The sequence below is a fragment of the Lissotriton helveticus genome, chromosome 8, assembly GCF_964261635.1.
Source record: "Lissotriton helveticus chromosome 8, aLisHel1.1, whole genome shotgun sequence".
In the NCBI taxonomy this organism is placed as follows: domain Eukaryota; kingdom Metazoa; phylum Chordata; class Amphibia; order Caudata; family Salamandridae; genus Lissotriton; species Lissotriton helveticus.
The window spans coordinates 1,136,810,597-1,136,825,045 of NC_136069.1; the positions used below are offsets into that span (position 1 = coordinate 1,136,810,597).

The 14,449-nt window shown below is 40.9% G+C and overlaps 1 protein-coding gene across 1 annotated transcript in view; it reads right to left on the reverse strand.

Moving 5' to 3' along the window:
• LOC144773862 (sodium/hydrogen exchanger 4-like) overlaps positions 1-14,449 on the reverse strand; it is a 513,028-nt gene that overhangs the window by 444,419 nt on the left and 54,160 nt on the right. The window contains exon 2 of the mRNA XM_078658947.1: positions 7,306-7,769. Coding sequence (XP_078515073.1) covers positions 7,306-7,769 — 464 coding nt within the window. The remainder of the gene's footprint in view (positions 1-7,305; positions 7,770-14,449) is intronic.

A 14,449-nucleotide genomic window follows, 5' to 3' on the forward strand; every position in this document is an offset into this window, starting at 1 on the left:
GAGGACGACACCGGGCCGAGAAAGAGCAAGAGGCAGGGGCGCTCCAGACGAAGACGTCTCAAACTTAAACAAAGGAGAAACAAACAGAAGGCCAATGGGAACCAAACGCGGGGGCTACAGATGCGCCAAATACCCATGGATAGTTCAATGGTAAACAGAACTATTATTAACCTGTCATCGAGATCACTGACTGTAACGGAAAAATACACATTGTGTTTAGGTTTGACTTTTTGTCCTACGGAATTGTTTAACTACACCAATACAAGCATTGACATTTTTAAATTTACACGGAAGTTAAAGCTGAAAAAATGGCATACTTTGTACAATAACAGACCTCCTAAAATGACATCTTTGGTAGGGGGGGACGAAACCTTACCTGTATTAACTGTGGGGGATGCCGCCGCATTACAAACAATTTATGTGTTAGATGATGTGGTACCGGAAGATGAGGGAGATAACCGTCTTGTAGATCAGGATGGAATCAGTACTGATAGAGCAGCATGTACCCCCTTTAAACTGAAATCGATCTTCTGTCCAGTCCTTCCTCATGATTCTATAGATACTTTTCATAAGGTAGTCACAAAATAACTTATCAAACCGAAACAAAAAACAGCGAAGAACAACAATGTGAGGTTTAACCTATCCAAAAAACAAAGGGACTTCATTATCTCTCTGGCAGATGATAAGGATATTGGCATAAGACCTTCAGACAAAGGGGGCAATATTGTTTTGTGGGGGAGGTCAATGTTTATTGAAGAAGTGCAAAATCAGTTAAGTGATGCCAGCTTGTATTGTAAGAGTAATACCACAGAATACAATCTTAGCATAACTAGCACGTGGGACAAGTTAACCTATTGGCAGGGGGAGGGTCTGATCACCTGGCCTGAGTACTGTTTTCTTAAAAAAGGATTATCCCAAACTACCCATACTATACCTACTGCCCAAGATACATAAGAAACCCACTAAACCTCCGAGGAGACCAATTGTTTCATCGCTGGGAAGTGTAAACGAAAACATCTCGAAATATATAGATCAATTTTTTGAGAGAATATGTAGCACGTCTACCTTCCTATACCAGAGACACCAAAGACTTCCCGAATAAAATAGAGGGAGTAGAATGGACTAATTGGTTCACCTTGATTACCCTCGACGTGAGCTCATTGTACACCATTATTGATCACAATCAGGGTGTGGAAGCTTGTGTCCATTTCATTAAAGAGAGAGACATAGGCTACCTGGAACACACGCACATGCTTGTAAAGATGATAGGGTTATGTCTTACCAACAATATCTTTATGTTCGATGGTGATCTCTACAAGCAGGTGCGTGGAACTGCGATGGATTCAAGCTTTGCACCAAGCTTTGCAAACCTGTTTCTGGGCAAGTGGGACGAGGAAATAAGAAAAGACAAAAACCTAAAATCAGAGTTCGATCTTGTCAAAGTCTGGATCAGATATATTGACGATCTTTTTATTGTATAGAGTGGGTCTGAAATAGAAGCCAAGAATTTCACCCTGAAGTTGAATAATAACCCATACAATATAAGACTAACATCTACCATGAGTAACACAAGTATTACATTTCTTGACACTTTGGTTACTGTTCAGGGAGACAGATTGGTTACCAGCCTCCACAGAAAAGAAACTGTGGGGAACAGTCTCCTTCATGCCCTCAGTGTTCATCCTGAAGTACTGAAATGGAGCATTTTTATATGGAGAGTTACTGAGGGCAAAAAGGAACTGCAGCACAGAGGAGCTATATAACCTCGAACAAGATAGGATGCTTAGTAGATTCAGAGAACGTGGGTATCCAGAATGGGTCCAGATAAAAGCTACTAACAAGGTCAAAGAAACAACTAGGAGTAGTACCCAATACCCTTGAAAACAAACAGCCAGTGCAGAATGAGGAAATGGGTCCAGACTAATTAATACATTCAACCACGAATCAAGAAAGGTGCAAAAGGTGTTAGCTGACAACTGGAAAATTACATCATAGGTCCGAATTTGAGCAATAGACCGCTCATAACGTACCGTAGATGGAAGAGCCTCAGGGATTTTCTGATTAAAGGGGATATGTCAGAAACCGGAAACAGCAATGTACATAATCTCAAAGGTTTCTATCCATGTGGACATTGTAGGGCTTGCAAATCAAGCCAAATGATCAAGGAATTTGAAGTACCAGGGTCAAAACATAACATAATCTTAGGGCAATTTTTGAACTGTAGCACCAGCTATGCCATATACATTCTGGAATGCCTGTGCAACTACGGTATGTGGGGAGTACCACGTGTATGGTAAAAAAACATGTCCAGGAACATCTGCGGGCTATCACTAATCTAGACCCATATTACCCTATCGCCTGTCATTTTCAGGAAAAACATCAAACTAATAACTCACTGTTTAGATTTTTTGCAATTGAGCAGGTAAATCTGAGCAAAAGAAGAGGCAACAGGGAACTAGCTCTTAGGAAGAAAGAATCCAAATGGATTATTGAATTTGAGATTAGGTTCCCGGGAGGGCATAATTTGGATGAAGAGTTAGCCACTCATTTACATGATGACTAATGGTCTCTGCCATTGATTTATTTTCAACTGTGATGAATATGTTGTTCTAATATATTGTGATATTGGTTTTATGTAACTTATTTTTAATTATGTGTTGTAGCTCGATTGTTTTCACAGGAGGAAAGGAAGGGACCATTCACCATCACTTTTATGGACACATCACGGGTTCCCTACCCTTTTCTTCACCAAGAGGGTGTCTGCACTTCCTTTAAGATAAGACATGATTCAGCAACATATGTGCATTTTTTATCTATAACTATTAGAATGTTTTGTGGTTGGTGATACACTTTTGTGGTATTATATACGGAGGAAGAGGCCTACCTTACAGCCATTTGGCTGGAAATTCCTCCTACTTTTTTCTTCTTTTTTTGTCTTTTTTTCTGGTCCTTATTTAACAAGCACAAATAGGCACAAGTCTGATTGAATAGCAGATTCAGTGATCAGTTAATGTGCTGCCACCTGACAGGAAATTCGATTTCTGCTGAACATTCATTGATGCAGAGGCTTGCTGATAATTTTGTCTAACTCACAATTGATAACAATCTTATACATGTATACATGCTTCCACTAACCTGCGGAGTATGGTGTGCAGATCCCTATACATAGTCTCCATGTGTGGTAAGAAAATGCAGACTGACTGGTTGCTGCTTCTAAATAGACTTGCAATGCGGGTAATATGAGTGTTAAGTTGTACAAATCTAAGCTCCGATTTGGTATCATTTTAACATGTACTGTGCGCAAATGTTAAGACACAGGGGATATCAAATGCAGGACGCTATGACATATGGATATTGTAAAGTGAAACACTATGTTCATGGTATCAAAATGTTATCAATGTGTCGGAGAGTGTAATGACACAGCCCTTATTTCAGGTACAATTGGTTATATATATCATTTCAGAGATATTGTATACATATTTACAACTAAGATTCAACAATGTGTTAGTAAAATGTACCGTTTTAATATGGCGGCCGCTTATGACATAAGAAGTTGGAGGCCTCTTCTATGTTCATTGATTGTTTATTTATGCATGTCCGGGATACTCTGTAATATTTGTGTGATAAAGACACATTTCGTGTCGAAACGCGTAGCGGTTTACAGAATAAACCTTGGTGTTTATGTAAATAACATCCGAGTGTGCATTGTTACTTTGATAAAACTTTGGAATATATATATATATTAATATATATCTATATATACATAATATACATATGAAGTATATATATTTATATATATACATATATGTGTATATGTTTTGATTATTTTAAAATGATAAAATAAAGTAACATTAATAGTTTATTAATTGTTTTAAAGTAAATATGTATATATACATGACTCCTGTTTCACCCGAAGAGAGGCAGAAGCGGGGCACTATGGCCAATGATAAACCCACCAGAGGGATTTGAAAATTCATGCGAGAACTACAGTGACCAGCATGCCCACTAGAGGGACGACCCATAAAATGAATTACCAGTTAAAAGGCTATCACTGCAGAAACTCGCTGATAACAGAACGGCACACCTTTGATAAAGTCGAGTCTTCGACGAAACGCGTCAGGACTGCCAACCCTGCATTAATTAATAAAGAATTTACCTCAGCCAAGTGAAGTGCGACTCCAATTTCTTCAGGCAGAGGAAGAAGAGGTTTGGAATTTATTACAGCGTGGTTCAGCCGTGGGAGCACCGCACAGTCAGTCAGAGCGCCAACAATTTCCCTGACAAGGACCAAATTGATTTCTTCGTAAAAGCGGACATAAGGGAAAGTGGCTGCCACTGGAGACCGGCTCCAGCATGACTCCTGTTTCACCCGAAGAGAGGCAGAAGCGGGGCACTATGGCCAATGAGAAACCCACCAGAGAGATTTGAAAATTCATGCGAGAACTACAGTGACCAGCATGCCCACTAGAGGGACGACTCATAAAATGAATCACCAGTTAAAAGGCTATCACTGCAGAAACTCGCTGATAACAGAACGGCACACCTTTGATGAAGTCGAGTGTTCGACGAAACGCGTCAGGACTGCCAACCCTGCATTAATTAATAAAGAATTTACCTCAGCCAAGTGAAGTGCGACTCCAATTTCTTCAGGCTGAGGAAGAAGAGGTTTGGAATATATATATATATATATATATATATAGATTAGTATGTATGTGTGTTTATTTTTTTTAAATTAAGTTTTTTTGTTATATTTGTTAAAATGTTTAGTAAATACACTTCATTTAAAAAAAAAATATTTTCGTAATATATTTAGTATTTATTATTTTATTTTATATTTTTAACATCAATATTTTTTTCGGGTATTTTTGTACTTCCCTGTTTACGTATGGGGAGTCAATATTTTTGCATGCTATATTTTTTCATCGACATTTTTTACTTCTATATTTTTTACATTGATATTTTGTCAGTGAACCAGCTGCTTCTTTGTTTGCCTACTAAATTCTAAACAAGGCTTTCTGGGTAGAGTCCTGTCTAAGGGGCGTATTACAGGTCTGGCAGGCCACAGATCTACAGACTCGCTGGGGCACAGAGGTCTTCTGCAACCAACAGCGATCCCTGGCTGTGGAACAGTGGATTTTAGGCAGTAATATGCTTGGCGGGCACCTGTGGCCCCGGAAAGCATATTACAAGATTCCTCACTGCCACACTTTTCATGGTGGTACGACCTCCATGAAAAGTGTGGCGGTGAAGAAACAAAGGGGCCCTACATCAGTTGTCCCCCTCTGTGTGCATGAACACCTTTAGCTGCACGCCATGAACTATAGCAGTCCAAGCCATGCAGGTTCTGATTTTGACGTTCCCTTTGCGGTGCCTATTTCATAGGCACCGCTGTGGAAACGCCAAAGAACTTCCCGGCATACAGGAGAAAACTCCTAATCAGGCCAGCAGGTCAAACACAGGTTTGGCGGTGAGAGAGCGACACGCTCCTGCTCCCGTACTGCCAAACTCATAATAAGGCCCTAAGGCATATTACCAAAACAATATTGGTGCCGGGTTGCCAGAGAGCACCAAATCTTTAGTCAAGAGCCAACGGGAGTGATGCAGTTTTCTGTCTCTCACAGTCTCCACCAATATCTACTTGCATAGGAATATGCTAGCCAGTTGTCAATTCTGCTGGGCACTAAAGTATGCAATGCATAGTGATTTTGTAAAGGCAATAAGAGAGACCTTTAATAAGAGACTACAGCTGTCTGACACTAATTGTAACAGTGAACTGATATATCTTAGCAAGATCTCTGTGTAACTAACTCCCTGCACTGGAAACACAGGTCCTATTCAACTGAAAAATAGGTTGTGTAACTGAAAATTGAGATTACGAATTCAGGTTTCCGTCACTTTCTCCAAACAATCTGCAATACAGTGATAGTCAAAAAGAGAAAATGGATGAGTTATTGCTATGTTCTCTCTTGACCAAAATGAACAGCCACATGCAAAATTGACAACAGCAAATTTCTATATAGGCTCCAACTACTAAACAGATGTACATGTTTCTACCACTTTCCCAAAAGTGGAAATTTGCAATACTGTTTTAGTGAACAATCGCTGATGGATGAACTAATACTTTTAAACAAGATGATAGAAAAGATCACCTTTGTCGTGATTGTATTGTGTTTGCTTCATTCACCGGTATGGTGCCGTGGCCAGGGCAAATGACGCTGGAATCTGGGGATCACGGTTCGATCCCCGGCGCTGGTGGCATTTTAGCCCAGCACCATGTGACTCTGGGCAATAGCTTGCTTAATCTTCCTGATGGCCCCCAGCACCTGGAGACCCTTAAGAGTGATTGTTTCGCGCTTTACAAATGTGGATTATTATTATTATTATTCAACTTTCAAAAGCAATCTGTTACCTTATAAACGCATACAAGCATACAGAGAACAAAAATGCAACCCAATTAAGAATATGGCAATTCACAAAATTAGGGAATCTGTACCCATTAAATTACTCCTATGAGTAAATGCTGAATTACTTCTATTTTAAATTTCCAAGCATCTTCAACAGTATGCTTAGACAGCTCCTCAAGGCGTGAGTTTCCAAGTTTACTACTGAGTGGTTTAATGTGACACATTCCCCATGATCACTTTCCCAAATGGCCTAATTAAGCAATACCTAGGCTTCAACTCTGGGGATATTGTACCCGATGAGACAATGCAATGTTTTCATTTTTTTATTTTCTATGGCAAAAACATTTTTCTCTGTTGAGAAACCTCTTCCCATCCATCTCCTCCAAGTTTGGAAGTGTGTTATTCTCCTTTGGATCCTAAAAGGTAAAGCTCCAATAATTTCAAGTGTCTGAAAGAGTAAGAATGGAGTTTGTGACTGCCCACATGCGTGCACGTTTGCAGCTATTCACAAAGTTATATGACTAATCATGCCTTGTCTCACTCACTACCCACACACTGCACAAGAGCGACTATTTCACATTTATCTGCACTGGTGGTGGGAAAATATGCACAAAGAAACCCATTTACAACTAGATTTGAAAGATTCCTTTCATGAATTCCTAGCAGGAATAAATAAAGACATTTAGGGACATATTTATACATTTACAGAAAAAAATGCTTATGTGGATTGCCCTCAAAGACTTTTGCTGAGGCACATTGAAAATAGCTTTCAATACATATATTTCACATTTGGATTAACAGCAAGTAAAGCAAATTGTCCTTCAGGTTCCATTTTTATTCATGCAGCATGATTTGCAAACTTTGAAAAAGGCAGAAAAGGAAATTGCAATGGATACCTTACCACAGTAATTCCATCATTCAAAAGTGATTCTCCAAATATCATCATGTAAAGTTGTTCATTGACACTGGCTTCTTCAAAAACAGCCAATACTGCCACAGGGTCCACTGCAGCAATCAGGCTGCCAAAAAGCAAGTTCTGCAGTAAACCAATGTCACTGAGTCCAAATACTTCTATCTGACATATACCAAAGAGTGAGAGACCAATGCCAAATGCATTCATCAGAGTTCCAGCCACGGCCCACCAAGTAATAGTCCCAATGTTTTCAAAGAATGGACGAGTAGGTAAAAAATATCCTCCTTCAATGATAATTGGAGGAAGCAGATATAAAAAGTATATGTCTGTCCTCATTGCTGGTGGTGCTTTGTGGTCAGTTCCAAAAATAATTCCGCCAAGTAATGCTCCTATTGCAATGAGAATGCAGCTCTCTGGCATGATGGATGGCAGTTTGTGATACAGGTGAAAACCTTGAAACAAAACAAAAATTGTTTGTTAAACAAATATAAATGTTAATCAACACACTGGATATCACAATGGACAGTATAGTGTTTTGCCCATAACAAGTCTGGGAAATCTGAAGATGTAAATTGAGTGAATAATATTGATTCGGTGCACTACCTCATCCAATATCTCTGTGCCCACAGTGACTAAAGACATGATTCCATTTTTTTGTTTACAAGCATAGGTTTTGCTCAGGCTTCCAAAACAATCAATTTGTGATACACAATTCTACATCCTTATTTGTAGATTTAGGAATAAAATTTTCATAGCACAGAAAATATTTTTAAATTAATAAAATTAATCCGCCATGATAATTTTTCTGTCAACTGCGGGAATATGAATCCAAAAAGAGGTTTTACGGGGAACGAGACCATGGAAAAATCAGTAAGCCCCAACTTAGGGACTCCTAAGTTTATGGGTACCGGGAAAGGATTTCTCTAGCTGGAAAAATATTGTATTCTTGAGAAATAAATAATGAAGTCACATGAACAAATATCAATGTTCCTATAAAGGTTTCCCATCTGTTGAAATAATCATTACATTTGCCCTGGTGGAATACTCTCGTAAATATACAACAATCATAAATGTACATGAGTACTTCTGAGATGCTTTGCAAATCACCAATAATTCAAACATATGAAGAAAACTGTTGAAGTAAATATGATACATGCAGTGGCAAATTCACCTTTAGGAAGATGCTTAAATGGTTTCTGTAATCTAAAGCCCTCCAAATCATCCAAAATACATCATGCTATTTTATTGATATAAAATAAGGTTTCATTATCTCAGCAATTCTGATCACCTCATCTAAGTACATAGGTTGAAATGTAAATTGTAGAGATTTTTAATTAATGACAAGAAATTTCTGGTTAGGAATGTATCAATATACATCTAATGGCTGCATTCAGTAAAAATACATTGAAATAGTAATGAGGGTAATGATAAGTGGTGCTTTTTCCAATTTAGAACAATCACAGACTGACCTTAAAGTACCCAGTCCAGCATTAACCATTGCCAATCCAAACATTTCAGCCCTCCAATCAACTGACAAAGGTGAACAACCATTAGATCAGCCATTTACAGCAACCAAGACATTAACCAAGCGGGTAAGAAAACGTTTAAGAAAATCAAGAAATAGAAGGCACTCCAGGCAGGCAATCAACTTTCCCGTCAACACTGTCCAGGGATTGAAACAGAATGACCACGACACGGCCCTCACTCCTCCGGACACAATTACAAACAAGGACCAACCGTGCCCCTTATCCATCCAATCCACTTTCCCCAGCTGCTCAAATAACACCAAAAGGGAATCATCGCAGACTGGGAATGTATACAGCATATTTAAGCCTCCAAGGAAAAAGAAACACCCTCCATCCACCCAGGTAACACAATCTGAGAATCCCCCAATTACATCAAAGAAATTTAAGAAAGAAACAAGTATCACTAGCCTACGTGTAGAACATTCAGTTACTGACAATGAGTGGAAAGAAAACTGCCATCCAGACATTGCCTGTAACCCTAACCCGGGAAGCAACAAAACAACATAGATGAAACCGTGACCACTCCTTCGACAATTATTGAGACACCAATGTCCTCTAATTTACCGGGAAGGGCAGCACGCCTAGCGTTGCACCTGGACTCCTCTTTAAACATCAACAAATTGGATTTTATCCCCCACTACGTATCAAAGGGAACCAATGACATTTTAAATAGAAGCGTCCTGCTCAAACATTTTAAAGCACTGGCCCCTCTGAGCCACATAACCTCCAACGACATTGTTAGTATAGCGTTTAAACAGAACACGCATTTCATGGGCCAAGAAACAATTACAGCTTCATTTTCAGCCATTTCTTTTATTGAACAAATCTGGTAGCAAAGGGACCAATTTGCATTGCATTAAGCTAAAAAAGATCGACCCCCCCTGCTACCCCAACCTGCTCCAACCATTTAGCCACTTAGTGGGACTGTTAAAGGGAGCCAAAGGCCCAGATCATCATACCACTCAAAAGAGGAAAGAGTGCACAACTAAAAAAATCACCATCACCTTTGCTAATCGAGCTGCCATAAGCCCCCTGGATTTCAGGATCTAATCACAGTCGGATCACCCCCAGATATGGCATGAACCAACACCCACGTAGTTACCAACTCACTCCAAGGCTGTAACATCTGCTCCTGGAATGTGTTCGGCCTTAGCTCTGAACCAGAAGATCCAGGCTTCACGAAATTCATTTAAAAGTACAAAATTCTTCTCTTCCAGGAAACCTTGATGACAAATCCCACACCTATAACTGGATACAAGGAATTTCAGAGGCCGGCCATAAAAGTCGCCAACCTAGGGAGAGACAAAGGAGGTCTTTTAATTTCCATTTCAACTGAAACTCCATGGCAAGCTTCAGCAATAGACCTAGAGTTCTCCTGGCTGCAATGTGTCAAACTCGAAGCCCCACCCTTCACTTGCCTGCTTATTCTTAACACCTATATCCATCCAGTGTTCAAGCGAAAAAAGATAAGAATTTTAAAACTCGCCCATCAGGACGCAAACATCATTCTGTCAGGGGATTTCAATATGAACTTATTGCAAGCCACTAAAGAGCGAATACAGGTACATAAACAATGAGACGCGCTTGGCAAGAGATGTGCGGTCAGTTTGGCGGAGCTCTCAATGAGAATGTCAAACTGGAGCAGCCCAACAGACAGCTCAGCAGCATACATCAGGATCACCCAAAAATCAGCTTCAACAATAGACTACACTTTTACAATCACAACCTTTTCCCATTGATCATGAACTTCCAAATAATGGACAGAATTGAAAGCGACCACCAACCACAAATGTTCACATTGCTAAGTAACATAGATAACCCAGTGACAGCCAGAGTATTATCCCAACAAACGCAAAGCTACAATTTAAAACGCCTTGCATCGAAAACGGATTCGATCAACGACATCATGGGGACATGCATCCACCTCCTGGAAATATTTAAAATCGAACCCATAAACACAAAGGCATGGGAGCGCTTTATCCAAGAATTAAAGCAAAAATTCTGCAACCAGGCGGCAGGGAAAAAAGTGAGAAGACATCAAGGGGCCGATTGGTTCACAAAAAAAACTCAGGACTCAAAAACAACAACTGAAAAAAACCTTAGAAGACTACGCACCCAGTGCTCCGCCCCCTCCCAGGATCTCTTGCAATTATTCACTAAAGCCAAAAAAGACCTAAAAAGAGACACTAAGGCAGCAAAAAAAGAGTTCCAAGAACAACTCTGGGCCAAACTACACCATTCCACCAAACAAAGGGATTCTAGGCTCTTTTGGGAAATAATCAATCAGTTAACAAACGGAAAGAACCGGCACTACAACATAATGGAGGACACCCGGAGAGCCCACATCGATCATTTATATAATGAAACGGCAACTGTCTGTCCGGCAACTTGTGGTTCAGAACCAGGCGTGAGGGCAATTGTAGCAGGTTGCGTCAAAATCAATTCCAACCCAGAAACACCTGAACACTTCTTGCAAATCCGGAAAGAGACAGTTCTAAAAATTATGAAAAAACTCAAACCCAAGGGAGCTCCAGGACCCAACGGGCTGCCAAATGCCTTGTTCCAGTATAATCCTTCATTCTGGTCTGACCTCCTCATGCCACTTTTCTCTTCTATCTTAGCATCATGCATCATTCCGGACTCTTGGAGGGGCAGCATTTTGAACCCAATACACAAGTCGGACTCTCGTTCTGACCCCTTCAACTACCGTCTGATAGCCTTAATCGACGTGGAGGCAAAAATGTATGCTTCAAACTTGTTGGCTGATTTGGAGGATTGGGTCAGAAGATGTAACCTCATTCCCTACACCCAAACAGGATTTAGGGCAGGGATGGGCACACTTACGAATATCTTCGCGGTCACCCTGCTAGCCAACCAAGCCCTTGCAAAATCCAGCCCTCCTTACGCATGCTTTATAGACCTCAAAGCAGCCTCTGACAAAGTCCAGAGAGCCAAACTATGGGCAAAAATGCATAACTGGGGTGCTCCAACTAAACTCTTGGACACCATCATCAACTTGTACTCCCAGACGTGGGTTCAGGTCAGGAAAGGAGATGGGCACAGCATAACCAAAAAGTTCCAAACTCTTAATGGGTTAAAACAAGGTTGTGTGCTGGCACCCTGCCTCTTCAACGTCTACACCGCCGACCTTGACAAACAACTATGGTCAATCCAATCTGACCCCCCAAAACTGGGCAATGTCCCTACATTCAGTTTACAATACGCGGATCATATTGTGCTCCTCGCACAAACACCTGTAGGCTTGCAGCGATTCATCACCAAACTAGGTGCTTCTACCATCACGGCTCAACTAACCATCAATCACCAAAAAACAAAAGTGATGTGCTTTGCCAGATGAGTCAAAACAAAGGCAAACCGCAAATTCATCTGGCACTTGGATGAACAACCCTTGTCCCAGATAGATTTATATAAATATCTTGGTTTCCAGATAGATCGCAACCTCAATTTTAAATCACAATTGGGACAAGGCCGTACGAGAGCCAAACAACTTCAGTTTGCATTTAGAGTCCTAAAGAAATAACTTACAGGATGTTCTACAGGTCACTTACTTAAAGCCATTTCATCAAAATTCCTACCCTCAATCTCATATGGCTCAGAAATGTTAAACCTTAAAGACGCCACCCCCTTAAACTTAGCACAATCAACCTTTTTTAAGGACCTCTTTTTGATCCCCCTACACATCTCATAATCCCAAATACGACTTGAGTATGGACTAAGAAACCAGACTCCCGATAGACAAGGGGCATTAGCCAAATACTACTGGAGAATGCGGGATACAGCTGATAATACCCTTGCGCACCACTGAAGGGAGGAAATCAAAACCCAAGCCAGGCTAAGTAAATCAACGTTCAGTGTTCTGAAGGACTCCCTTGCGGCATTGCAGCTCGAGGAGGCCTGGCTCACCCTCCCCGCCTATTCTAGTTTAAAAAGTGTAGTTAACAAGGCAATCAAGCGGACTTCCTTATCAATAGACACAAAAGCCTTCTCCAAAAAAAAAACACGCCTGGGCCATGATTAAAGGCTATCAGCGGCTGAAACCCCAACCTTACTTGCTAGACCACTTTTCCCAGGAGAAAAAGCACTACCTCACGTTACTGCGGCTGGGGTCATTTCCATCAAAAGACCTGACACCAAAATGGAAATACCCATGGCAATCCAAGGAATGCCACTTATGTGGAGGAGGGAACGAGTCTTTTTTACACTTACTATGCATCTGCCCCTCCCTGGCAGAGACCCAAAGAACGGTCCTCCGGGAAGCCTTTAGGAAGGAACAAATAAGGTCATGTAGAGCAGCCGTCATCCAAAGTTTTGAAGGACTATCACTCCAAATGTCCTGTAGAGCAACAAAATTCCTGAAAACTGTGGCAACTGAACTGGGAAAAAAAGAAAAACTAACCAAACAAGTTTTAGCATTACCCGTCAAGAAACTCACTTATGGTATTGTCTGTATGTTTTATACTTATCTGTTTTTATTTCAAAATGTACATTTCATGTATGGTGGTTTTCCACTCTTTTATGATTTTTGTATGAAATCAAATAAAAGTATTTATTTATTTATATTAATGAGGGTAATGAGAAGTGTACAAAGTTTTAGTTGCTACTGAATACAACCTGATTTGGTGAATTTCGTGGGGCACACTAAAGGTGACAGCAAATTTACTGTCCGCACTTTTGCTAGCATAGCCGCTGGATTCTGAGTTGGGCAGAATGAGTATATTCCAAAGGAGAACATTTCTCCAGCTGTCCCCTAAACTTTGTGAGGGAAACTCTGCCAAAGATTATGATGAATCATCTGCCCATTTTAGATTAATTCATATGTCCGTTTATCTAGTTAAGATACCTTCTTAAACGTGTGCCTTTTAAAGGGTGGGAGATTTCCATTTAAAGGAAATCTATTAGCTGGAAATAAACCACCCAACTACAGCAGGCCGGAAGCCTAATATGTTAGCAATGATAATGTATAAACACTTGATGAGGTAACATTTGCTGGCACAAATTACAAACACAACAATGATGGACATCTTGGGCCATCTTGGGCCATCTTGGGCGTTTGTTGCGGAGGGTGGAGGAGGAGCCCAACACTTCCGGGCTCAGGGCTGCAAGATCTGCGCTCTAGTCGCGCTGTACTTTACTTGTATAAAATAACCCCTCTTAGTGCACTCGCGCTGTGGAGAGGAGCTCAGCCGGTGGCAGTGGCTGACTCTATCCGCTGACGCTTTGTGTACATAGCACGCACTGTGAGCGCTGAATTAATAGCGTCTTTTAAAACTTTGCGACTAAAGCTAATTTTAATTGTTTCAGTGTATTGTTGTGTAATTTTAAAAACTGTGCCTCACCTGTTGGCTGACATTAGTTGTTTTGGGTACTGTGACTGTGTAACTCCCGCCCCGGTCCGCCGCGTCCATCTTGGGCGTTTGTTGCGGAGGGTGGAGGAGGAGCCCAACACTTCCGGGCTCAGGGCTGCAAGATCTGCGCTCTAGTCGCCCCTACCCCTCCCATAAATGTGTAGAGGACCGCGACCGCGCAGCGGACGCGTGCAGCGGGCGCGCCGGAAGCGAGCCGAAGTCGAGCCAAAGTCCAGCCCG